At 47.3% G+C, this 27,762-nt stretch overlaps 1 protein-coding gene and 1 long non-coding RNA gene across 4 annotated transcripts; both read left to right on the plus strand.

The window, feature by feature from the left end:
- Nucleotides 1–104: 104 nt before the first annotated feature.
- On the plus strand, nt 105–19,038 carry dctn4 (dynactin 4). Of its 3 annotated transcripts, none has more exons than XM_071411929.1 (14): nt 105–276; nt 1,064–1,134; nt 1,288–1,323; nt 2,453–2,631; nt 3,067–3,110; nt 4,198–4,305; nt 6,191–6,264; nt 8,042–8,154; nt 11,721–11,830; nt 11,964–12,037; nt 12,150–12,204; nt 13,796–13,903; nt 14,758–14,855; nt 18,693–19,038. In XM_071411929.1, the coding sequence occupies exons 1-14, from the start codon at nt 142–144 to the stop codon at nt 18,907–18,909; spliced, it is 1,422 nt and encodes a 473-aa protein (XP_071268030.1). In that variant the 5' UTR covers nt 105–141; the 3' UTR covers nt 18,910–19,038. The 3 variants fall into 3 exon arrangements, with proteins under 3 accessions (XP_071268030.1, XP_071268031.1, XP_071268032.1); XM_071411930.1 differs by lacking the exon at nt 1,288–1,323 and adding an exon at nt 5,488–5,508; XM_071411931.1 differs by lacking the exon at nt 1,288–1,323.
- A 7,148-nt stretch (nt 19,039–26,186) lies between these two features.
- Nucleotides 26,187–27,419, plus strand: LOC139581777 (uncharacterized). Its single transcript, XR_011676280.1, has 2 exons — nt 26,187–26,954; nt 27,038–27,419. It is a non-coding gene; the product is annotated as an uncharacterized lncRNA (long non-coding RNA).
- The last annotated feature ends 343 nt before the right edge of the window (nt 27,420–27,762 follow it).

The raw sequence follows: 27,762 nt of genomic DNA on the forward strand, positions 1-27,762 counted from the left end.
ATGGGGACAAAGCTGCCCCCTGTTGGTTTAAAATAAAACTTCACCTCACCGAAATGTCCAATATCATAACGCACCACCTGGGGGCGCCGTCGAGCGAACGACAACACTAGGTGACGTCGACGCCGGAGGATTCAGTCAAAGATGGCGTCCCTTCTGCAGCCCGACAGGGTTCTCTACCTAGTTCACGGAGAGAAAAAGATCCGATCGCCGTTGTCTACACTTTATTTTTGCCGGTATTGCAGTGAATTGCGTTCCTTAGAATGTGTGTCTCATGAGGTATGTCAACATTACCGTGGCTAGTTATTGTTAGCATAGAGCTGTCTAGCTAGCTCCGTAGCGTTAGCGGTTTGGTCAACCTAGTCCAGCCCCCGTACAATACAAAATATATATGTATTTGTCATACCGCACGTCAATCAACATTTATTCAACAACCCTGTCGTCTGATTGGCCGTTGTCGTCTTTACTTCCGTCCTACTTTCATAATTGTGTACGTTTATCTAGCTACCTAAGCTAAGGGTTAGCAAGCAAAGCGAGACAGCTAACCAAACAACATAATCATACAGTGTTTATTTGGTCTGTGTTCACAATGGGCTTCTTTTCTCCAAATAATAGTGACACAAATTCCCACTGGAAATACAACTAAAACCTAACAACTGTTTGAAAAACCTCCTAGTCTGCTGTTAGCTGGCTAACTCACGCTATTCATCACCACACCCAGACAGAGCTACTACATATATCTTATTTAGGTATCTAGCTAACCCATTTTTGTTGTTGTAGCTATCTAGTTATCATCTATTTTGATACGTGCCACGTCAGACAGCGTTGATTCTTAATTTACACAACCACACAACGGACAGTGACCCTTGCCCACAGAAACTCACACTTGTATTACTGAAGCTTGGACCAGTATCTGTTAGGTGTCAAACGCACAGATACGGGTATATTCTGAAACATAATTACTATCTGTGCCGTTATAACTACTAGCTAGCTACGAGGGATAGCTATGCACATTCAGGGATTTCCAAAAACAGATTGTTGAATGCTGCCTCCGTTTGGTTTCTAGGTGGACTCCCATTACTGTCCAAGCTGCCTGGAGAATATGCCTTCAGCAGAGGCAAAGCTGAAGAAGAACAGGTGAGAAACATTTGCAACTGAGCATCAGTATAGACCTGTTATATACGGTCTATGGCATAGACCTATTCTTTACTGTGTAGCCATTGACAATATTCACTGCATGACTTCTCACTGCATCCAGCTGACATTTCCCAGCTCTCTGTTTTGTTCTAGGAAGAGGATATTCAACCAGCTGAACGAAAACTTCAGGTTAGGCATAGAGGTTAAGTTTAGGGTTATTTATAATTAATGTTTATATTCTATATTAGGGCTGGAAATTGCCAGGGACCTCACAATACGATATTATCACGATACTTGGGTGCCGATATGTATTGTTATTTTTACAACTTTCACAATTCCATATGTATTGCGATTCGATGTTCCTAACATATTGCTCACCATATGTCTGTTGCAGAGGGACATAGAGAGCCAGGAGAAAAATAGTTTTGATCAATCGTGGAAATGAAAATGTTAAAAACAAATTGGCTCCCTATTTAAAAAGAAGATGGAGAGCAAGATTTGATGAAAAAATACTGCAGTTTTGGTTCAGGTACAGCCAATTAGTGCAAAAACTATACTGCGATATTGTCAAAACGATATGATATATTGTCAATGACTATCCCGATATATAACTATAGATTTTCCCCCATCACTATTCTATATGTAAATCGATGGGGTTGAAGGTTGCATTAAAGTTAGGTGTAGCCTAGTGGTTAGAGTGTAGGGGTGGCAGGTAGCCTAGTGTGTAGGTGCGGCAGGTAGCCTAGTGTGTAGGGGCAGCAGGTAGCCTAGTGGTTAGAGTGTAGGGGCAGCAGGTAGCCTAGTGGTTAGAGCGTAGGGGCTGCAGGTAGCCTAGTGGTTAGAGTGTAGGGGCGGCAGGTAGCCTAGTGGTTAGAGTGTAGGGGCGGCAGGTAGCCTAGTGGTTAGAGTGTAGGGGCTGCAGGTAGCCTAGTGGTTAGAGTGTAGGGGCTGCAGGTAGCCTAGTGGTTAGAGCGTAGGGGCTGCAGGTAGCCTAGTGGTTAGAGTGTAGGGGCTGCAGGTAGCCTAGTGGTTAGAGTGTAGGGGCTGCAGGTAGCCTAGTGGTTAGAGTGTAGGGGCTGCAGGTAGCCTAGTGGTTATAGTGTAGGGGCTGCAGGTAGCCTAGTGGTTAGATTGTAGGGGCTGCAGGTAGCCTAGTGGTTAGAGCATTGGGCCAGTAACCGAAGGGTTGCTGGATCGAATCCCCGAGCTGACAAGGTAAAAATATGTCGTTCTGCCCCTGAACAAGGCAGTGTTCTCCAGTACTCTAACTCCGGGTTAGAGTACTGCAATTGTTTACTACTTCTTCTACGTGCCCCAGGTGTGCCAACTGCTTCGACTGCCCATGCTGCATGCACACCCTGTCCACCCGGGCAACCAACATCCCAGCCCCTCTTCCTGACGACCCCAGCAAGACGGCCATGAAGAAGGCCTATTACCTGGCCTGTGGCTTCTGTCGCTGGACATCCAGAGATGTGGGCATGGCTGACAAGTCTGTGGGTGAGTGACAGGACTACTTTACTGTTGATGATGAGAGGGAGGTATTGGGCTATTTACTTTTTTATATTGGGCCAGTGTTAGGCATGGCCAACTATTCCGTAGCTTGGTGAGTGTGTGAGAAGTAGCTTCAACCAAATCAATCGCAAACCTTGCTAGTGATCAATGTTACTAAGCTATTGAATGAAGTGCCTCCTGCACTGGTGATGAGGGGGAGATATGGGACTGACAATAGGCCATGTTAGAATGGTTCAAATGCTAAACTAATTAATATCTGATGTATGGAGCTTTGTTTTGGATTTGTAACTCTGAGTAGAGATGTGTCCCTTATCATGGATATGACTAGTAGCCTACGTGTCTGTTGTGTGATTGACTTGTTGGCTGTTTCATGGAGGACTATTTCACTTCTTGTATTATTTTGTTGTGTCTTCACTTCAGCCAGTGGAGGATGGCAGGAGCCGGACAACCCTCATACTCAACGGGTATGTTGCCTTCCTTTGGTCTATTTTCTATGTTGCCATCCTTTGGTCTATATTCTATGTTGCCTTCCTTTGGTCTATTTTCTCTCTCTCACATGGGGGAAAGCTTCAGTTGAGCTAGACAACCCCTAGGCTGTAGAGATGCTGTGACACAGGGAAGTTGTCTGTTGTAATTGATTCTGTATTACAAAAAAGCACTGTGTGATCAACCACAAACAGCACACTCCTGATACAGTCTCCAGGCCTAAATGTTGGCTTTGTGACTGTGCTTTCTACTATTTATTTTCCTGCTGGTAACATACATGGTATGCTGATGATACATGCTGTATACATGGTTCTCTGGCCTATAATTTCCCCCTTTCTGTAAGTATAATAGCACTGCAGAATATTAGTTGGCAGTCAGACTCGTGCTATTTCTAAAGTTGAAATGTTATGCTTTCTGTTTTCTTGATGTGAAAAGAATATGCTGTATACATGGTTCTCTGTGTAGGCCTATGCTTTCCCCTTCTATAAGAATAGTAGCATTGCATGGGGATAGCCTATGACATTCTGACTCATGTTATGTGCAATCTTCCTCCGGATACTCATGGTATTGTTGGGTAATCTTCCTCCGGATACTCATGGTATTGTTGGGTAATCTTCCTCCGGATACTCATGGTATTGTTGGGTAATTTTCCTCTGGATACTCATGGTATTGTTGGGTAATTTTCCTCTGGATACTCATGGTATTGTTGGGTAATTTTCCTCTGGATACTCATGGTATTTTTGGGTAATCTTCCTCCAGGTACTCATGGTATTGTTGGGTAATTTTCCTCCAGGTACTCATGGTATTGTTGGGTAATTTTCCTCTGGATACTCATGGTATTGTTGGGTAATTTTCCTCCAGGTACTCATGGTATTGTTGGGTAATCTTCCTCCAGGTACTCATGGTATTGTTGGGTAATTTTCCTCTGGATACTCATGGTATTGTTGGGTAATTTTCCTCTGGATACTCATGGTATTGTTGGGTAATTTTCCTCCAGGTACTCATGGTATTGTTGGGTAATCTTCCTCCAGGTACTCATGGTATTGTTGGGTAATCTTCCTCCAGATCAATAAACTGATAGAGTATTACCAGCAGCTGGCCCAGAGAGAGAAACTGGAGAGGGACCGGAAGAAGCTGGCCAGGAGACGACCCTACATGCCACTGGCCTTCTCGGTACAAACACACACACACACACACACACATCTCTCACACACACACTCCGGCAGATAACATGCTAAGCCTTTGCACTTCTCTCTGGAACACGTTATCCTCTCTCAATAAGCCCAGCTCCCACCTTTTTATAACGACAACAAATCATGCTCTTCATATTTATTTGTTTGTGATGGTTATTGCTGTGTTATTAACCCTGCTGAAATTAACAAGGCAACTATTTCTGAATAGCGTACATGTCTACATTTGTACTGTAATATTTTGTTACATTATGTTGACATTGATTGACATGCATGTATAGTTAATGTGTATAGACAGATTAGAACCTGGAGCATACTGGAATATTGATTTCAGACCCTGTGATTGGTGAAGGGTCACTATAAGCTAGCTGTGTGCTAGCTAGCTATATAGTAGAAACTGCAGCCGAATTGTCACGCTGCTAGCTGTGTGCTAGCTAGCTATATAGTAGCTACTGCAGCTGAAGAGTCACTATAAGCTAGCTGCTAGCTGTGTGCTAGCTAGCTATATAGTAGCTACTGCAGCTGAAGAGTCACTATAAGCTAGCGGCTAGCTATGTGCTAGCTAGCTATATAGTAGTTACTGTAGCTGAAGAGTCACTATAAGCTAGCGGCTAGCTATGTGCTAGCTAGCTATATAGTAGTTACTGTAGCTGAAGAGTCACTATAAGCTAGCGGCTAGCTATGTGCTAGCTAGCTATATAGTAGTTACTGTAGCTGAAGAGTCACTATAAGCTAGCTGTGTGCTATGTGCTAGCTAGCTATATAGTAGTTACTGTAGCTGAAGAGTCACTATAAGCTAGCGGCTAGCTATGTGCTAGCTAGCTATATAGTAGTTACTGTAGCTGAAGAGTCACTATAAGCTAGCGGCTAGCTATGTGCTAGCTAGCTATATAGTAGTTACTGTAGCTGAAGAGTCACTATAAGCTAGCTGTGTGCTATGTGCTAGCTAGCTAGCTATATACTACTGTAGCTGAAGAGTCACTATAAGCTAGCTGTGTGCTATGTGCTAGCTAGCTAGCTAGCTATATACTACTGTAGCTGAAGAGTCACTATAAGCTATCTGCTAGCTATATGCTTTAACTGCTTTGGTTTTACTTGATACGTTCTTCTTTTTCTTTTGCTTCTGCACGCTGATATGTTGGTTTCTAACCCCTCCCTCCCCCAGCAACACACTATTCATGTGGTGGTGAGTTGTATTTTTCACAACTTTAATAGTCCAAACACTGTTCTCTCTTTCTCTCTCCTCCTTCATCAGTTCTCCGTATCTAATCTGTAACTGAGTGACCTCCCTGATCACATGAGTGTCCCCTCAGGCGAAAGATATTACCAGAAGCACAATAGGATACTTTATGTTGACTGGGGGGTTGAGAAGCAAATAGGATGCATTCTATTGCAATGTACAGTTAATGCTATTTTAGCCTGTAGTATAGTAGAGTAGTTACTCTCCCCAGTTAGGAAACATACTGTTTTAGCCTGTAGTATAGTAGAGAGTAGTTACTCTCCCCAGTTAGGAAACATACTGATTTAGCCTGTAGTATAGTAGAGAGTAGTAATTATCCCGCTATTAACATAAAGGTTTGTGTTCTCGTTTTTTCAAACCAAATTTTTCTCTAGATTTGGTTTATGTCTTTGGTTTCGAATCCCAATTAAATTTTTTTGCCATTTATGTTAATGTTTTCCTAATTGGATTTTTGAAAATGTCTTATCAGGAAAAAATTGCCTCTCTCTTCCCAATTAAAGGAAAAAACATGAACATTTATCAGTCATCAATAGAAATACCAGTGTTTCCTGTTCCTGAAGTCTACCACACGGTGGTGTGTCTTGTCTGTGAGTTAGTTGACATTTTGTGGTTGTGTTGCTCTGTAAAGGAGAAGTATGGTCTGGGTACCAGACTACAGAGACAGAGACCTGGAGCTCCTATCACCAGTCTGGCTGGTCTTTCGTGAGTATTACATGAGTATACAAAAACGTTACTGTTCATGAAGTATGAGTCTCACATCCTCAGATAATTACTATACTGTACCATTTTTTTATTGTACATTTTACATGACAAATCATGTTGATGTTAGCACATCACAAATAGCCTAAACAAGGATCGAGTCCCAAATGGTAACCATTGCCCATTTGTAGTGCATTACTTTTGTACAGGCTTTTTGGTCAAAAGTTGTGCACTAATTAGGGAATGGCTTGCAGTTTGGGATAAAGCCACTGTCTTGTGTTAGAGTTAATAAATACAGCTGTCCCTGTCTCCTATAATGGCCCTCACTGTGTCTGTCTCCTATAATGGCCCTCACTGTGTCTGTCTCCTATAATGGCCCTCACTGTGTCTGTCTCCTATAATGGCCCTCACTGTGTCTGTCTCCTATAATGGCCCTCACTGTGTCTGTCTCCTATAATGGCCCTCACTGTGTCTGTCTCCTATAATGGCCCTCACTGTGGCTGTCTCCTATAATGGCCCTCACTGTGTCTGTCTCCTATAATGGCCCTCACTGTGTCTGTCTCCTATAATGGCCCTCACTGTGTCTGTCCCTGTCTCCTATAATGGCCCTCAACTGTGTCTGTCTCCTATAATGGCCCTCAACTGTGTCTGTCTCCTATAATGGCCCTCACTGTGTCTGTCCCTGTCTCCTATAATGGCCCTCAACTGTGTCTGTCTCCTATAATGGCCCTCAACTGTGTCTGTCTCCTATAATGGCCCTGACTGTGTCTGTCCCTGTCTCCTATAATGGCCCTCACTGTGTCTGTCTCCTATAATGGCCCTCAACTGTGTCTGTCCCTGTCTCCTATAATGGCCCTCACTGTGTCTGTCCCTGTCTCCTATAATGGCCCTCACTGTGTCTGTCTCCTATAATGGCCCTCACTGTGTCTGTCTCCTATAATGGCCCTCAACTGTGTCTGTCCCTGTCTCCTATAATGGCCCTCACTATGTCTGTCCCTGTCTCCTATAATGATCCTCACTGTGTCTGTCCCTGTCTCCTATAATGGCCCTCACTGTGTCTGTCTCCTATAATGGCCCTCACTGTGTCTGTCCCTGTCTCCTATAATGATCCTCACTGTGTCTGTCCCTGTCTCCTATAATGGCCCTCACTGTGTCTGTCTCCTATAATGGCCCTCACTGTGTCTGTCCCTGTCTCCTATAATGATCCTCACTGTGTCTGTCTCCTATAATGGCCCTCACTGTGTCTGTCCCTGTCTCCTATAATGGCCCTCACTGTGTCTGTCCCTGTCTCCTATAATGGCCCTCACTGTGTCTGTCTCCTATAATGGCCCTCACTGTGTCTGTCCCTGTCTCCTATAATGATCCTCACTGTCCCTGTCTCCTATAATGATCCTCACTGTGTCTGTCCCTGTCTCCTATAATGGCCCTCACTGTGTCTGTCCCTGTCTCCTATAATGGCCCTCACTGTGTCTGTCTCCTATAATGGCCCTCACTGTGTCTGTCCCTGTCTCCTATAATGATCCTCACTGTGTCTGTCTCCTATAATGATCCTCACTGTGTCTGTCTCCTATAATGGCCCTCACTGTGTCTGTCCCTGTCTCCTATAATGGCCCTCACTGTGTCTGTCCCTGTCTCCTATAATGGCCCTCACTGTGTCTGTCCCTGTCTCCTATAATGGCCCTCACTGTGTCTGTCCCTGTCTCCTATAATGGCCCTCACTGTGTCTGTCCCTGTCTCCTATAATGGCCCTCACTGTGTCTGTCCCTTTCTGCTATTCCAGTCTGAAGGAAGGTGAAGACCAAAAGGAGATTAACATAGAGCCAGCCCAGGCCTTAGACGAGGTAGAACCACTGCCTGAAGACTACTACACCAGACCAATCAACCTACCTGAGGGTAAGAGATATCCACCCCTAAGCCTAACACTAACCCCTGACCTGCAACACTACACTAACCCCTGACCTGGAACACTACACTAACCCCTGACCTGGAACACTACACTAACCCCTGACCTGCAACACTACACTAACCCCTGACCTGGAACACTACACTAACCCCTGACCTGGAACACTACACTAACCCCTGACCTGCAACACTACACTAACCCCTGACCTGGGACACTACACTAACCCCTGACCTGGAACACTACACTAACCCCTGACCTGGAACACTACACTAACCCCTGACCTGCAACACTACACTAACCCCTGACCTGGGACACTACACTAACCCCTGACCTGCAACACTACACTAACCCCTGACCTGGGACACTACACTAACCCCTGACCTGGAACACTACACTAACCCCGGACCTGCAACACTACGCTAACCCCGGACCTGCAACACTACGCTAACCCCTGACCTGGAACACTACGCTAACCCCTGACCTGGAGCACTACGCTAACCCCTGACCTGGAGCACTACGCTAACCCCTGACCTGCAACACTACGCTAACCCCTGACCTGCAACACTACGCTAACCCCTGACCTGTAACACTACGCTAACCCCTGACCTGGAGCACTACGCTAACCCCTGACCTGGAACACTACGCTAACCCCTGACCTGCAACACTACGCTAACCCCTGACCTGCAACACTACGCTAACCCCTGACCTGCAACACTACGCTAACCCCTGACCTGCAACACTACGCTAACCCCTGACCTGCAACACTACGCTAACCCCTGACCTGCAACACTACGCTAACCCCTGACCTGCAACACTACGCTAACCCCTGACCTGCAACACTACGCTAACCCCTGACCTGCAACACTACGCTAACCCCTGACCTGCAACACTACGCTAACCCCTGACCTGGAACACTACGCTAACCCCTGACCTGGAGCACTACGCTAACCCCTGACCTGCAACACTACGCTAACCCCTGACCTGGAGCACTACACTAACCCCTGACCTGCAACACTACGCTAACCCCTGACCTGCAACACTACGCTAACCCCTGACCTGGAACACTACGCTAACCCCTGACCTGGAACACTACGCTAACCCCTGACCTGGAACACTACGCTAACCCCTGACCTGGAACACTACGCTAACCCCTGACCTGCAACACTACGCTAACCCCTGACCTGGAACACTACGCTAACCCCTGACCTGGAGCACTACGCTAACCCCTGACCTGGAGCACTACGCTAACCCCTGACCTGCAACACTACGCTAACCCCTGACCTGGAGCACTACACTAACCCCTGACCTGCAACACTACGCTAACCCCTGACCTGGAGCACTACACTAACCCCTGACCTGCAACACTACGCTAACCCCTGACCTGCAACACTACGCTAACCCCTGACCTGCAACACTACGCTAACCCCTGACCTGCAACACTACACCCCACCACTGTTTTGCTAAAAAGCTAAGAGATGGGTCTGGAGAAATGTAACCACTCTCAAATTCAGAAACTGAACTGCAATGACTGACCACCCATGATATCAACATTGTAGTTTTAATCATGTTAAGAGGCTGTGCAGTGTTAGTTTACATTAACAAACATTGTAGTAAAACAAGGTTCTATTTTAGCTTGTGATTGGTAAAGACTGATGAACGAAGCTGTAAGTCATACAAGTTATATTTTTCATGAATCAATGGGTATAATCACATTCATTTAAGTGATTCATGAAAAATAAAAAATAAAAATATCTCATTATTTATAAGTCCAACATGGATGTAGCAACTAATTATTAGCTTTATACACAACTTTTACTGAGATTTATGTTATAATATTGAAGTCTACAGTTATATCAGGGATATGGTAAACTTTGGTTGTTTTGCAATCTGCCGTGTTGTCTAGTTAACTCGCCGTGTTGTCTAGTTAACTCGCCGTGTTGTCTAGTTAACTCTCCCCGGGTCGTCTAGTTAACTCTCCCCGGGTCGTCTAGTTAACTCCCTGTGTTGTCTAGTTAACTCTCCCCGTGTCGTCTAGTTAACTCTCCCCGGGTCGTCTAGTTAACTCTCCCCGGGTCGTCTAGTTAACTCTCCCCGGGTCGTCTAGTTAACTCTCCCCGGGTCGTCTAGTTAACTCTCCCCGGGTCGTCTAGTTAACTCCCTGTGTTGTCTAGTTAACTCCCTGTGTTGTCTAGTTAACTCTCCCCGGGTCGTCTAGTTAACTCTCCCCGGGTCGTCTAGTTAACTCCCTGTGTTGTCTAGTTAACTCTCCCCGGGTCGTCTAGTTAACTCTCCCCGGGTCGTCTAGTTAACTCTCCCCGGGTCGTCTAGTTAACTCTCCCCGGGTCGTCTAGTTAACTCGCCCCGGGTCGTCTAGTTAACTCTCCCCGGGTCGTCTAGTTAACTCTCCCCGGGTCGTCTAGTTAACTCTCCCCGGGTCGTCTAGTTAACTCTCCCTGTGTTGTCTAGTTAACTCTCCCCGGGTCGTCTAGTTAACTCTCCCCGGGTCGTCTAGTTAACTCTCCCCGGGTCGTCTAGTTAACTCTCCCCGTGTCGTCTAGTTGACTCTCCCCGTGTCGTCTAGTTGACTCTCCCCGTGTCGTCTAGTTGACTCTCCCCGGGTCGTCTAGTTGACTCTCCCCGGGTCGTCTAGTTAACTCTCCCCGGGTCGTCTAGTTAACTCTCCCCGGGTCGTCTAGTTAACTCTCCCCGGGTCGTCTAGTTAACTCTCCCCGGGTCGTCTAGTTAACTCTCCCCGGGTCGTCTAGTTGACTCTCCCCGGGTCGTCTAGTTGACTCTCCCCGGTCGTCTAGTTGACTCTCCCCGGGTCGTCTAGTTGACTCTCCCCGAGTCGTCTAGTTAACTCTCCCTGTGTCGTCTAGTTAACTCTCCCCGGGTCGTCTAGTTAACTCTCCCCGGGTCGTCTAGTTAACTCTCCCCGGGTCGTCTAGTTAACTCTCCCTGTGTCGTCTAGTTAACTCTCCCCGGGTCGTCTAGTTAACTCTCCCCGGGTCGTCTAGTTAACTCCCTGTGTTGTCTAGTTAACTCCCTGTGTTGTCTAGTTAACTCTCCCCGGGTCGTCTAGTTAACTCTCCCCGGGTCGTCTAGTTAACTCCCTGTGTTGTCTAGTTAACTCTCACCGGGTCGTCTAGTTAACTCTCCCCGGGTCGTCTAGTTAACTCTCCCTGTGTCGTCTAGTTAACTCTCCCCGGGTCGTCTAGTTAACTCTCCCCGGGTCGTCTAGTTAACTCCCTGTGTTGTCTAGTTAACTCCCTGTGTTGTCTAGTTAACTCTCCCCGGGTCGTCTAGTTAACTCTCCCCGGGTCGTCTAGTTAACTCCCTGTGTTGTCTAGTTAACTCTCCCCGGGTCGTCTAGTTGACTCTCCCCGGGTCGTCTAGTTGACTCTCCCCGGGTCGTCTAGTTGACTCTCCCCGGGTCGTCTAGTTGACTCTCCCCGGGTCGTCTAGTTGACTCTCCCCGGGTCGTCTAGTTGACTCCCCGTGTTGTCTAGTTGACCGTGTTGTGTTAACTCCCTGGTGTGTGTGTTATGTATTACAGTGACCACCTTGCGTCAGCGGCTGCTCCAGCCTGACTTCCAGCCTGCCGGAGCCTCTCAGCTCCACCCCAAACACAAACACCTGCTGATCAAGCGCTCTCTGCGATGCAGGGTCGGTACATGACACAGTACTTTACACCACACTGCCCTTCTCAGGAAGGGCTTTTTACTGCTATTTTACTGTTGTTGTTTTCTGCCTATTTCTCTTGATTTACTCGTGATAAAAATGATGTTTTTCTTCCTAGAAATGTGAGCACAATCTGAGCAAGCCAGAATTCAACCCAACTTCAATAAAGTTTAAAATCCAGCTGGTGGCTGTGTAAGTATTGCTTAGCATCTCCTCTGTACCGAAACACATTCACCTTAGATTCTACTCTGTTGCTATTGTTGTATTATTTCTCAGTTAAGTGCTGTTATTTTCACTCCTAAAGGAGTTACATCCCTGAAGTCAGAATAATGTCCATTCCAAACCTGCGCTTCCAGAAGGCAAGTCAATTATTCAAGTATCGGAATCACGTCCCAAAACATGTTTGAAGACATTCTGTGTCCACATGTCTGTAGGGGAGCAGAATGACTTACAGTATGAGTGGTATCATGTTGTCTGTAGGAGAGACTTACAGTATGAGTGGTATCATGTTGTCTGTAGGAGAGACTTACAGTATGAGTGGTATCATGTTGTCTGTAGGAGAGACTTACAGTATGAGTGGTATCATGTTGTCTGTAGGAGACAGAATGACTTACAGTATGAGTGGTATCATGTTGTCTGTAGGGGAGACTTACAGTATGAGTGGTATCATGTTGTCTGTAGGAGAGACTTACAGTATGAGTGGTATCATGTTGTCTGTAGGAGAGATTTACAGTATGAGTGGTATCATGTTGTCTGTAGAGGAGCAGAATGACTTACAGTATGAGTGGTATCATGTTGTCTGTAGGAGAGACTTACAGTATGAGTGGTATCATGTTGTCTGTAGGAGAGACTTACAGTATGAGTGGTATCATGTTGTCTGTAGGAGAGACTTACAGTATGAGTGGTATCATGTTGTCTGTAGGAGAGACTTACAGTATGAGTGGTATCATGTTGTCTGTAGGGGAGCAGAATGATTTACAGTATGAGTGGTATCATGTTGTCTGTAGGAGAGACTTACAGTATGAGTGGTATCATGTTGTCTGTAGGAGAGACTTACAGTATGAGTGGTATCATGTTGTCTGTAGGGGAGCAGAATGATTTACAGTATGAGTGGTATCATGTTGTCTGTAGGAGAGACTTACAGTATGAGTGGTATCATGTTGTCTGTAGGAGAGACTTACAGTATGAGTGGTATCATGTTGTCTGTAGGAGAGACTTACAGTATGAGTGGTATCATGTTGTCTGTAGGGGAGCAGAATGATTTACAGTATGAGTGGTATCATGTTGTCTGTAGAGGAGCAGAATGACTTACAGTATGAGTGGTATCATGTTGTCTGTAGGAGAGACTTACAGTATGAGTGGTATCATGTTGTCTGTAGGGAAGCAGAATGACTTACAGTTTACAGTGGTATCATGTTATCATTTAGGAGTCATTTACAGCATGAGCGGCATCATGTTATCCGTAGGAGCGACTTACAATATGAGTGGTATCATGTTGTCTGTAGGAGAGACTTACAGTATGAGTGGTATCATGTTGTCTGTAGAGGAGCAGAATGACTTACAGTATGAGTGGTATCATGTTGTCTGTAGGGGAGACTTACAGTATGAGTGGTATCATGTTGTCTGTAGAGGAGCAGAATGATTTACAGTATGAGTGGTATCATGTTGTCTGTAGAGGAGCAGAATGATTTACAGTATGAGTGGTATCATGTTGTCTGTAGAGGAGCAGAATGATTTACAGTATGAGTGGTATCATGTTGTCTGTAGAGGAGCAGAATGATTTACAGTATGAGTGGTATCATGTTGTCTGTAGAGGAGCAGAATGATTTACAGTATGAGTGGTATCATGTTGTCTGTAGAGGAGCAGAATGATTTACAGTATGAGTGGTATCATGTTGTCTGTAGGAGACAGAATGATTTACAGTATGAGTGGTATCATGTTGTCTGTAGGAGAGCCAGGTGCTGCTCACCCTGACCAACCCAGTGGAGAATATTACCCACGTCACCCTGGTGGGCTGTGAGGATGGAGACCCGGAGGACATCAACACCACTGCGAAGGTAATACTGACTCGGGTTGCAAAGCTACCGGTAATTTACCAAAGCTACCGGTAATTTACCAAAGCTACCGGTAATTTACCAAAGCTACCGGTAATTTACCAAAGCTACCGGTAATTTACCAAAGCTACCGGTAATTTACCAAAGCTACCGGTAATTTACCAAAGATACCGGTAATTTACCAAAGATACCGGAATCTTTAGTCAGTTTTGTAATTAACAGATTGCCATAGATTTTCTCCCACAACTCTGGTAATTTATACTTGAATAAATAATGTATTCATATATATATATGTGTGTGTGTGTGTGTTACTTTTTCATGTGTGTCCACACGTTTCTAGTAGATAAACCATATGATTCAAGAGAAAAATAGTCTAATTAATGGAAAAACATTTAATCAACAATTACATTATTTTCCCTCAGCATCTCTTCCGACTATTGACTTTTTTCCACATCTGTGACCAATTTTGTCCAGAAAACATTTGACAACAAATGCAAATGAATGAACATAGTAAGCAAACCCCCCGGGAAAAAATGTATTTCATGTTGAACCCCTCGTATTAAACACCGATGTTATTCACTAAGTAGATGTTTTATATTGAAACGTTTTACAACTTTGTCATTCAGTTGTTTTTCTATTTTTAAAATCATCTTATGTAATTATATTGTGGCCACACAGAGGGCCAGACAGCGACCCAAAAGGGCCACTTGATGTCTCGTTATAAATTACAGAAAATCCTTGAAGTTCTGGTAGTTTACTGGTACATTTAAGAAGTTTCCGGAAGTATACCCTTCCTTTGTAACCCTAATGCTGACCTCTCACCCCTGACCTCTGTTGTTGATGATGTTGTTTTATAGGTGATGGTTCCTACCAAGGAGTTGGTCCTGGCAGGGAAGGATGCTGCAGCAGAATACGACGAGTTGGCTGAGCCTCAGGACTTCCAGGACGACCCAGAGTAAGACACACACTGGTACACAGACACACACACACACACACTGGTAGACACACACTGGTACACACACGTACACACACCGTTATAAGTGACGATATGGTCAGAACTGAGGAGAAAGGATAAAACGAGTGTAGGTTAAAACGAGTGTACTTCTTAGGGAATATAAGGAGATGAGGGGAGCTCTGCCCCTCGTCTCCTAACCTTCCCCCTCTGGCCCTGGTCTCCTAACCTTCCCTCTCTGGCCCTGGTCTCCTAACCTTCCCTCTCTGGCCCTGGTCTCCTAATCTTCCCTCTCTGGCCCTGGTCTCCTAACCTTCCCTCTCTGGCCCTGGTCTCCTAACCTTCCCTCTCTGGCCCTGGTCTCCTAACCTTCCCTCTCTGCTCCTGGTCTCCTAACCTTCCCTCTCTGGTCCTGGTCTCCTAACCTTCCCTCTCTGGCCCTGGTCTCCTAACATTCCCTCTCTGGCCCTGGTCTCCTAACCTTCCCTCTCTGGCCCTGGTCTCCTAACCTTCCCTCTCTGGCCCTGGTCTCCTAACCTTCCCTCTCTGGCCCTGGTCTCCTAACCTTCCCTCTCTGGCCCTGGTCTCCTAACCTTCCCTCTCTGGCCCTGGTCTCCTAACCTTCCCTCTCTGGCCCTGGTCTCCTAACCTTCCCTCTCTGGCCCTGGTCTCCTAACCTTCCCTCTCTGGCCCTGGTCTCCTAACCTTCCCTCTCTGGCCCTGGTCTCCTAACCTTCCCTCTCTGGCCCTGGTCTCCTAACCTTCCCTCTCTGGCCCTGGTCTCCTAACCTTCCCTCTCTGGCCCTGGTCTCCTAACCTTCCCTCTCTGGCCCTGGTCTCCTAACCTTCCCTCTCTGGCCCTGGTCTCCTAACCTTCCCTCTCTGGCCCTGGTCTCCTAACCTTCCCTCTCTGGCCCTGGTCTCCTAACCTTCCCTCTCTGCCCCTCGTCTCCTAATCTTCCCCCTCTGGTCCTCGTCTCCTAACCTTCCCCCTCTGGCCCTGGTCTCCTAACCTTCCCTCTCTGGCCCTGGTCTCCTAACCTTCCCTCTCTGGCCCTGGTCTCCTAACCTTCCCTCTCTGGCCCTGGTCTCCTAACCTTCCCTCTCTGGCCCTGGTATCCTAACCTTCCCTCTCTGGCCCTGGTATCCTAATCTTCCCTCTCTGGTCCTCGTCTCCTAATCTTCCCTCTCTGGCCCTGGTCTCCTAACTTTCCCTCTCTGGCCCTGGTCTGCTAACCTTCCCTCTCTGGCCCTGGTCTCCTAACCTTCCCTCTCTGGCCCTGGTCTCCTAACCTTCCCTCTCTGGCCCTGGTCTCCTAACCTTCCCTCTCTGGCCCTGGTCTCCTAACCTTCCCTCTCTGGCCCTGGTCTCCTAACCTTCCCTCTCTGGCCCTGGTCTCCTAACCTTCCCTCTCTGGCCCTGGTCTCCTAACCTTCCCTCTCTGGCCCTGGTCTCCTAACCTTCCCTCTCTGGCCCTGGTATCCTAACCTTCCCTCTCTGGCCCTGGTCTCCTAACTTTCCCTCTCTGGCCCTGGTCTCCTAACTTTCCCTCTCTGGCCCTGGTCTCCTAACCTTCCCTCTCTGGCCCTGGTATCCTAACCTTCCCTCTCTGGCCCTGGTATCCTAATCTTCCCTCTCTGGTCCTGGTCTCCTAACCTTCCCTCTCTGGCCCTGGTCTCCTAACCTTCCCTCTCTGGCCCTGGTCTCCTAACCTTCCCTCTCTGGCCCTGGTATCCTAATCTTCCCTCTCTGGCCCTGGTCTCCTAACCTTCCCTCTCTGGCCCTGGTCTCCTAATCTTCCCTCTCTGGTCCTGGTCTCCTAACCTTCCCTCTCTGGCCCTGGTCTCCTAACTTTCCCTCTCTGGCCCTGGTCTCCTAACTTTCCCTCTCTGTCCCTGGTCTCCTAACTTTCCCTCTCTGGCCCTGGTCTCCTAACTTTCCCTCTCTGGCCCTGGTCTCCTAACCTTCCCTCTCTGGCCCTGGTCTCCTAACCTTCCCTCTCTGGCCCTGGTCTCCTAACCTAACCTTCCCTCTCTGGCCCTGGTCTCCTAACCTAACCTTCCCTCTCTGGCCCTGGTCTCCTAACCTTCCCTCTCTGGCCCTGGTCTCCTAACCTTCCCTCTCTGGCCCTGGTCTCCTAACCTTCCCTCTCTGGCCCTGGTCTCCTAACCTTCCCTCTCTGCCCCTCGTCTCCTAACCTTCCCTCTCTGGTCCTCGTCTCCTAACCTTCCCCCTCTGGCCCTGGTCTCCTAACCTTCCCTCTCTGGCCCTGGTCTCCTAACCTTCCCTCTCTGGCCCTGGTCTCCTAACCTTCCCTCTCTGGCCCTGGTCTCCTAACCTTCCCTCTCTGGCCCTGGTCTCCTAACCTTCCCTCTCTGGCCCTGGTCTCCTAACCTTCCCTCTCTGGCCCTGGTCTCCTAACCTTCCCTCTCTGGCCCTGGTCTCCTAACCTTCCCTCTCTGGCCCTGGTCTCCTAACCTTCCCTCTCTGGCCCTGGTCTCCTAACCTTCCCTCTCTGGCCCTGGTCTCCTAACCTTCCCTCTCTGGCCCTGGTCTCCTAACCTTCCCTCTCTGGCCCTGGTCTCCTAACCTTCCCTCTCTGGCCCTGGTCTCCTAACCTTCCCTCTCTGGCCCTGGTCTCCTAACCTTCCCTCTCTGGCCCTGGTCTCCTAACCTTCCCTCTCTGGCCCTGGTCTCCTAACCTTCCCTCTCTGGCCCTGGTCTCCTAACCTTCCCTCTCTGGCCCTGGTCTCCTAACCTTCCCTCTCTGGCCCTGGTCTCCTAACCTTCCCTCTCTGGCCCTGGTCTCCTAACCTTCCCTCTCTGGCCCTGGTCTCCTAACCTTCCCTCTCTGGCCCTGGTCTCCTAACCTTCCCTCTCTGCTCCTGGTCTCCTAACCTTCCCTCTCTGCTCCTCGTCTCCTAACCTTCCCTCTCTGGCCCTGGTCTCCTAACCTTCCCTCTCTGCTCCTCGTCTCCTAACCTTCCCTCTCTGCTCCTCGTCTCCTAACCTTCCCTCTCTGCTCCTCGTCTCCTAACCTTCCCTCTCTGGCCCTGGTCTCCTAACCTTCCCTCTCTGGCCCTGGTCTCCTAACCTTCCCTCTCTGGCCCTGGTCTCCTAACCTTCCCTCTCTGCTCCTCGTCTCCTAACCTTCCCTCTCTGCTCCTCGTCTCCTAACCTTCCCTCTCTGCTCCTCGTCTCCTAACCTTCCCTCTCTGGCCCTGGTCTCCTAACCTTCCCTCTCTGGTCCTGGTCTCCTAACCTTCCCTCTCTGGTCCTGGTCTCCTAACCTTCCCTCTCTGGCCCTGGTCTCCTAACCTTCCCTCTCTGGTCCTCGTCTCCTAACCTAACCTTCCCTCTCTGGTCCTCGTCTCCTAACCTAACCTTCCCTCTCTGGCCCTGGTCTCCTAACCTAACCTTCCCTCTCTGGTCCTGGTCTCCTAACCTTCCCTCTCTGGTCCTGGTCTCCTAACCTTCCCTCTCTGGCCCTGGTCTCCTAACCTTCCCTCTCTGGCCCTGGTCTCCTAACCTTCCCTCTCTGGTCCTGGTCTCCTAACCTTCCCTCTCTGGTCCTGGTCTCCTAACCTTCCCTCTCTGGCCCTGGTCTCCTAACCTTCCCTCTCTGGCCCTGGTCTCCTAACCTTCCCTCTCTGGCCCTGGTCTCCTAACCTTCCCCCTCTGGCCCTGGTCTCCTAACCTTCCCCCTCTGGCCCTGGTCTCCTAACCTTCCCCCTCTGGCCCTGGTCTCCTATCCTTCCCTCTCTGGCCCTGGTCTCCTAACCTTCCCTCTCTGGCCCTCGTCTCCTAACCTTCCCTCTCTGCTCCTGTCTCCCGTCCAGCGTGGTGGCCTTCAGGAAGTCCAATAAGATCGGTTTCTTCATCAAGGTGGTCCCTCAGCGCGAGGAGGACGGTGATGTCACGGTGTCCTTTAAGATTCGCCACGACTTCCGGAATTTGGCGGCTCCCATAAGGCCGAGCGAGGAGGACGATGCCCCCACCGAGGCAATATGGCTGACACACCACGTAGAGATCAGCCTGGGCCCTCTCGTAGCGTGAAGTTACACACACTGAATACACACACACACACACACACACACACACACACACACACACACACACACACACACACACACACACACGTTAACAGAAACACAAAATACATATATACACTGAGTATACAAAACATTAAGAACACCTGCTCTTTCCATGACACAGACTGACCAGGTGAATCCAGGTGAAAGTTATGATCCCTTATTGATGTCACTTGTTAAATCCACTTCAATCAGTGTAGATGAAGGGGAGGAGACGGGTTCAAGAAGGGTTTTTAAGACTTGAGACAATTGAGACATGGATTGTGTATCTGTGTCATTCAGAGGGTGAACGGGCGAGACTAAAGATTTAAGTGCCTTTGAACGGGGTTATAGTAGTAGGTGCCAGGCACACCAGTTTAAGTCAAGAACTGCAACACTGCTGGGTTTTTCACACTCAACAGTTTCCCGTATGTATCAAGAATGGTCCGACACCCAATGAACATCCAGCCAACTTGACACAACTGTGGCAATGGAGTCGACTTTGGAGTTCATGACCTGACGAATTAAGGCTGTTCTGAGGGCAAAAGGGGGCAGGGGGGGGTGACCTCAGGTTCCTAATGTTTGGTATAGTCATTATACACAGTAGAGCAGTGTTGAGAGAGAACACACTAACAGACACACACACACACACACACACACCGTACATGCATTGGATCACATATCTCGCGTACACACACACACACACACACTCGACTAGCAACACTTCTCTGTACCACCAAGCAGTTCCAGAGACCCTTTCCTGCTTCACGCTTCAACTTAGGCATTATCTTCCTCATCCTCCTAAGGATGAAGAGTATTTACCTGCATGCTATGCCAGGCTACATCTATCTACTAATACATGTCATTACTGTACTCCTCTCTGGGTTGAAGGTAGGGTGAGACTGTCATTACTGTACTCCTCTCTGGGTTGAAGGTAGGGTGAGACTGTCATTACTGTACTCCTCTCTGGGTTGAAGGTAGGGTGAGACTGTCATTACTGTACTCCTCTCTGGGTTGAAGGTAGGGTGAGACTGTCATTACTGTACTCCTCTCTGGGTTGAAGGTAGGGTGAGACTGTCATTACTGTACTCCTCTCTGGGTTGAAGGTAGGGTGAGACTGTCATTACTGTACTCCTCTCTGGGTTGAAGGTAGGGTGAGACTGTCATTACTGTACCTCCTCTCTGGGTTGAAGGTAGGGTGAGACTGTCATTACTGTACCTCCTCTCTGGGTTGAAGGTAGGGTGAGACTGTCATTACTGTACCTCCTCTCTGGGTTGAAGGTAGGGTGAGACTGTCATTACTGTACTCCTCTCTGGGTTGAAGGTAGGGTGAGACTGTCATTACTGTACTCCTCTCTGGGTTGAAGGTAGGGTGAGACTGTCATTACTGTACCTCCTCTCTGGGTTGAAGGTAGGGTGAGACTGTCATTACTGTACCTCCTCTCTGGGTTGAAGGTAGGGTGAGACTGTCGTTACTGTACTCCTCTCTGGGTTGAAGGTAGGGTGAGACTGTCATTACTGTACTCCTCTCTGGGTTGAAGGTAGGGTGAGACTGTCATTACTGTACTCCTCTCTGGGTTGAAGGTAGGGTGAGACTGTCATTACTGTACTCCTCTCTGGGTTGAAGGTAGGGTGAGACTGTCATTACTGTACCTCCTCTCTGGGTTGAAGGTAGGGTGAGACTGTCATTACTGTACCTCCTCTCTGGGTTGAAGGTAGGGTGAGACTGTCATTACTGTACCTCCTCTCTGGGTTGAAGGTAGGGTGAGACTGTCATTACTGTACCTCCTCTCTGGGTTGAAGGTAGGGTGAGACTGTCATTACTGTACCTCCTCTCTGGGTTGAAGGTAGGGTGAGACTGTCATTACTGTACTCCTCTCTGGTTGAAGGTAGGGTGAGACTGTCATTACTGTACCTCCTCTCTGGGTTGAAGGTAGGGTGAGACTGTCATTACTGTACCTCCTCTCTGGGTTGAAGGTAGGGTGAGACTGTCATTACTGTACTCCTCTCTGGTTGAAGGTAGGGTGAGACTGTCATTACTGTACTCCTCTCTGGTTGAAGGTAGGGTGAGACTGTCATTACTGTACCTCCTCTCTGGGTTGAAGGTAGGGTGAGACTGTCATTACTGTACCTCCTCTCTGGGTTGAAGGTAGGGTGAGACTGTCATTACTGTACCTCCTCTCTGGGTTGAAGGTAGGGTGAGACTGTCATTACTGTACTCCTCTCTGGGTTGAAGGTAGGGTGAGACTGTCATTACTGTACCTCCTCTCTGGGTTGAAGGTAGGGTGAGACTGTCGTTACTGTACTCCTCTCTGGGTTGAAGGTAGGGTGAGACTGTCATTACTGTACCTCCTCTCTGGGTTGAAGGTAGGGTGAGACTGTCATTACTGTACTCCTCTCTGGGTTGAAGGTAGGGTGAGACTGTCATTACTGTACTCCTCTCTGGGTTGAAGGTAGGGTGAGACTGTCATTACTGTACCTCCTCTCTGGGTTGAAGGTAGGGTGAGACTGTCATTACTGTACCTCCTCTCTGGGTTGAAGGTAGGGTGAGACTGTCATTACTGTACCTCTCTCTGGGTTGAAGGTAGGGTGAGACTGTCATTACTGTACCTCCTCTCTGGGTTGAAGGTAGGGTGAGACTGTCATTACTGTACTCCTCTCTGGGTTGAAGGTAGGGTGAGACTCATTACTGTACCTCCTCTCTGGGTTGAAGGTAGGGTGAGACTGTCATTACTGTACTCCTCTCTGGGTTGAAGGTAGGGTGAGACTGTCATTACTGTACTCCTCTCTGGGTTGAAGGTAGGGTGAGACTGTCATTACTGTACCTCCTCTCTGGGTTGAAGGTAGGGTGAGACTGTCATTACTGTACCTCCTCTCTGGGTTGAAGGTAGGGTGAGACTAAGGAGTTATAGTTTATTTGCTGTAGTCTTCAGTACTGAAGTCACTCAGTTGTTCTATTAGCTGTAGTGAAGTGGTGAGATCTGTAAACGTGTCCGTTTGTCTGAGGTAAGATACATGACCTAAAAACACTGTCGATCAATCGTACATTTTCATAAAATGTAAAGTGTGTATGTATATATATATTCATTGGATGGTTTGTACTGAAGATCTGACCAACAGTGGCTGGTTGCTGTGCATTGTGGTTCACTGTCACTCATTTTAATTTGTTGTCTCTGTGTGAAGTCTGGAAGGAATTCCTCGGGTTTGTTAGACAGAGTCTTACAACACGGTTAACCTGTACTGGCTAATAAAATAATGTCCGAAAAACACCTTGTGTTTAATGTGTTATTGGAGAGGTATCGAAGGCACCAGGGCTCAACCCCCGACGGGAGACGAGGACCAACCAACCAAAAAAATCACGAGCACAACTCTCGCTCACAATTTAAAAACGTGATACTTTATTTCTACAATTTGAGTTAAAATCATAATTTTTCGGCCGTCAATGGCCTTTAACAGAAGCATTCTATTGTGTTTTTACCTTTTGATTCGTACATTTTATTGTTTTTCTTCAAGAAACTAGTCTTATCAATTTGCCCGTGTCATTTTAGTGCATGTAGACTATGCCACCACAAGGTGGAGCTGTGGGCTTTTTAAAAATGTGGTGTAACTGCATGCTATATCCTGTAGGTGGCAGCCTCGAGTCACTGTCAACAGTGTGACTGGTGTATCAACTGTTTTGACAACTACATTAGAGGGACAGTTATCTCGGGTTAAAGTGGGACTCCAGTTTCCTTTTCACCTCATTTTTAACACCTGATTTACTTCACAAACGGCTCATCTCAATAGGTGGTCGTGGTATGTTTATGGTTTAGCACAAGTGGGAGGGGGTCTCTATTGTGTGTCTTTCAGAGGGGTTGGGTTAAAAGCAGAAGCCACATTTTCAGTTGGACCTTGTGTGCAATGGACTAAAATAGGGACCTTATTGTCCCTGAAGCAGAGAGGGAGGCCGACGACATCACGGATTCCCATCAGACAAACTCCTTGAATGTCCTACTCTTAAGTTTGCAGTTGTCAAAAAAAAAAAACACTATCTTGCTAAAAAACATTTATTATTATTGTGTATATTTGTGTGTGTGTACTTTATATTTGGAATATTGTTTTATAAAAGTACATTTTTTTAAAAATCACTGGAGGATGTTTTAAGTGAAATGAACAATTAATATTTTGAGTCATTTAGCAGGTTCTCTTATTCAGAACAATTAGGGTTTAGTGCCTTGCTCAAGAGCACATCGACAGATTTTTCACTTAGTCGGCTCGCGGATCCTAACCAGTAATTATTTGGTTACTGGCCAATCACTCTAAACTCTAGGCAACCTGCCGACCAATGTAGGTATCCTCCATGATGTAAGTATCCATTCTCTCTTGCTTCTCTATAAATAAACTGAAAATATTATGATACAAGTTTTCTTGGAAGAAAATAGTCCTCACGGACAGATTAAATATGAATTATTACCAAAAAGGATTTGAGGTTGGTGCTGTTTGTAAATGGAACACACTTTACATTTTCGTGGGAAAAGACACTTTGGAGGAAGAGATGTTGCTTCACTAGAAGATAAACATCCAACTAACACACACACACACACACACACACACACACACACACACACAGAGAGAGAGCTGCTGATGATAGAGGCCATTGTAGCCCAACTGTAAATATGGCCTAACGATCTCACATCTGGTCGGGTAAATGTTCTGTAAACTCATTTCAGTAAATGGAGCCAGGCTGAGCCAGGAAGGCAGGCAGGTTAACATGTGGGTGGCTGAGCTGTGTGGTAGTTGTGTTTTTAAGACTCAGTAGTATAACTACTATATTATACTACTTCTGTTACTGTTCTAGTACTATAGAACTACTTAAAGGCTGTGTGGAATGGTGATCTGTCAACATCAGGAAAACGTCAGTCAACAACCTCACATCAGGCAGCGTCTAGACTACAGAGAGACATGAGAAAACACCCAGAGATGACTGCTAACCCTAAACAGGAAGCTGAATGTCACCTAGACTACAGAGAGACATGAGAAAACCCCAGAGATAACTGCTAACCCAAAACAGGAAGCTGAATGTTGACTAGACTACAGAGAGACATGAGAAAACCCCAGAGATGACTGCTAACCCAAAACAGGAAGCTGAATGTCAACTAGACTACAGAGAGACATGAGAAAACCCCAGAGATAACTGCTAACCCAAAACAGGAAGCTGAATGTTGACTAGACTACAGAGAGACATGAGAAAACCCCAGAGAGGACTGCTAACCCAAAACAGGAAGCTGAATGTCAACTAGACTACAGAGAGACATGAGAAAACCCCAGAGATGACTGCTAACCCAAAACAGGAAGCTGAATGTCAAGTATGAGTGGTATCATGTTGTCTGTAGGAGAGACTTACCTTCCCTCTCTGGCCCTGGTCTCCTAACCTTCCCTCTCTGGCCCTCGTCTCCTAACCTTCCCTCTCTGCTCCTGTCTCCCGTCCAGCGTGGTGGCCTTCAGGAAGTCCAATAAGATCGGTTTCTTCATCAAGGTGGTCCCTCAGCGCGAGGAGGACGGTGATGTCACGGTGTCCTTTAAGATTCGCCACGACTTCCGGAATTTGGCGTCTCCCATAAGGCCGAGCGAGGAGGACGATGCCCCCACCGAGGCAATATGGCTGACACACCACGTAGAGATCAGCCTGGGCCCTCTCGTAGCGTGAAGTTACACACACTGAATACACACACACACACACACACACACACACACACACACACACACACACACACACACACACACACACACACACGTTAACAGAAACACAAAATACATATATACACTGAGTATACAAAACATTAAGAACACCTGCTCTTTCCATGACACAGACTGACCAGGTGAATCCAGGTGAAAGTTATGATCCCTTATTGATGTCACTTGTTAAATCCACTTCAATCAGTGTAGATGAAGGGGAGGAGACGGGTTCAAGAAGGGTTTTTAAGACTTGAGACAATTGAGACATGGATTGTGTATCTGTGTCATTCAGAGGGTGAACGGGCGAGACTAAAGATTTAAGTGCCTTTGAACGGGGTTATAGTAGTAGGTGCCAGGCGCACCAGTTTAAGTCAAGAACTGCAACACTGCTGGGTTTTTCACACTCAACAGTTTCCCGTATGTATCAAGAATGGTCCGACACCCAATGAACATCCAGCCAACTTGACACAACTGTGGCAATGGAGTCGACTTTGGAGTTCATGACCTGACGAATTAAGGCTGTTCTGAGGGCAAAAGGGGGCAGGGGGGGGGTGACCTCAGGTTCCTAATGTTTGGTATAGTCATTATACACAGTAGAGCAGTGTTGAGAGAGAACACACTAACAGACACACACACACACACACACACCGTACATGCATTGGATCACATATCTCGCGTACACACACACACACACACACTCGACTAGCAACACTTCTCTGTACCACCAAGCAGTTCCAGAGACCCTTTCCTGCTTCACGCTTCAACTTAGGCATTATCTTCCTCATCCTCCTAAGGATGAAGAGTATTTACCTGCATGCTATGCCAGGCTACATCTATCTACTAATACATGTCATTACTGTACTCCTCTCTGGGTTGAAGGTAGGGTGAGACTGTCATTACTGTACTCCTCTCTGGGTTGAAGGTAGGGTGAGACTGTCATTACTGTACTCCTCTCTGGGTTGAAGGTAGGGTGAGACTGTCATTACTGTATTCCTCTCTGGGTTGAAGGTAGGGTGAGACTGTCATTACTGTACTCCTCTCTGGGTTGAAGGTAGGGTGAGACTGTCATTACTGTACTCCTCTCTGGGTTGAAGGTAGGGTGAGACTGTCATTACTGTACTCCTCTCTGGGTTGAAGGTAGGGTGAGACTGTCATTACTGTACCTCCTCTCTGGGTTGAAGGTAGGGTGAGACTGTCATTACTGTACCTCCTCTCTGGGTTGAAGGTAGGGTGAGACTGTCATTACTGTACTCCTCTCTGGGTTGAAGGTAGGGTGAGACTGTCATTACTGTACCTCCTCTCTGGGTTGAAGGTAGGGTGAGACTGTCATTACTGTACCTCCTCTCTGGGTTGAAGGTAGGGTGAGACTGTCATTACTGTACCTCTCTCTGGGTTGAAGGTAGGGTGAGACTGTCATTACTGTACCTCCTCTCTGGGTTGAAGGTAGGGTGAGACTGTCATTACTGTACCTCCTCTCTGGGTTGAAGGTAGGGTGAGACTGTCATTACTGTACCTCCTCTCTGGGTTGAAGGTAGGGTGAGACTGTCATTACTGTACCTCCTCTCTGGGTTGAAGGTAGGGTGAGACTGTCATTACTGTACCTCCTCTCTGGGTTGAAGGTAGGGTGAGACTGTCGTTACTGTACTCCTCTCTGGGTTGAAGGTAGGGTGAGACTGTCATTACTGTACTCCTCTCTGGGTTGAAGGTAGGGTGAGACTGTCATTACTGTACTCCTCTCTGGGTTGAAGGTAGGGTGAGACTGTCATTACTGTACCTCCTCTCTGGGTTGAAGGTAGGGTGAGACTGTCATTACTGTACCTCCTCTCTGGGTTGAAGGTAGGGTGAGACTGTCATTACTGTACCTCCTCTCTGGGTTGAAGGTAGGGTGAGACTGTCATTACTGTACTCCTCTCTGGGTTGAAGGTAGGGTGAGACTGTCATTACTGTACCTCCTCTCTGGGTTGAAAGTAGGGTGAGACTGTCATTACTCAACTCCTCTCTGGGTTGAAGGTAGGGTGAGACTGTCATTACTGTACCTCCTCTCTGGGTTGAAGGTAGGGTGAGACTGTCATTACTGTACTCCTCTCTGGGTTGAAGGTAGGGTGAGACTGTCATTACTGTACTCCTCTCTGGGTTGAAGGTAGGGTGAGACTGTCATTACTGTACCTCCTCTCTGGGTTGAAGGTAGGGTGAGACTGTCATTACTGTACCTCCTCTCTGGGTTGAAGGTAGGGTGAGACTGTCATTACTGTACCTCCTCTCTGGGTTGAAGGTAGGGTGAGACTGTCATTACTGTACCTCCTCTCTGGGTTGAAGGTAGGGTGAGACTGTCATTACTGTACTCCTCTCTGGGTTGAAGGTAGGGTGAGACTGTCATTACTGTACTCTCTGGGTTGAAGGTAGGGTGAGACTAAGGAGTTATAGTTTATTTGCTGTAGTCTTCAGTACTGAAGTCACTCAGTTGTTCTATTAGCTGTAGTGAAGTGGTGAGATCTGTAAACGTGTCCGTTTGTCTGAGGTAAGATACATGACCTAAAAACACTGTCGATCAATCGTACATTTTCATAAAATGTAAAGTGTGTATGTATATATATATTCATTGGATGGTTTGTACTGAAGATCTGACCAACAGTGGCTGGTTGCTGTGCATTGTGGTTCACTGTCACTCATTTTAATTTGTTGTCTCTGTGTGAAGTCTGGAAGGAATTCCTCGGGTTTGTTAGACAGAGTCTTACAACACGGTTAACCTGTACTGGCTAATAAAATAATGTCCGAAAAACACCTTGTGTTTAATGTGTTATTGGAGAGGTATCGAAGGCACCAGGGCTCAACCCCCGACGGGAGACGAGGACCAACCAACCAAAAAAATCACGAGCACAACTCTCGCTCACAATTTAAAAACGTGATACTTTATTTCTACAATTTGAGTTAAAATCATAATTTTTCGGCCGTCAATGGCCTTTAACAGAAGCATTCTATTGTGTTTTTACCTTTTGATTCGTACATTTTATTGTTTTTCTTCAAGAAACTAGTCTTATCAATTTGCCCGTGTCATTTTAGTGCATGTAGACTATGCCACCACAAGGTGGAGCTGTGGGCTTTTTAAAAATGTGGTGTAACTGCA

Source organism: Salvelinus alpinus, chromosome 7, assembly GCF_045679555.1.
Source record: "Salvelinus alpinus chromosome 7, SLU_Salpinus.1, whole genome shotgun sequence".
NCBI lineage: Eukaryota > Metazoa > Chordata > Actinopteri > Salmoniformes > Salmonidae > Salvelinus > Salvelinus alpinus.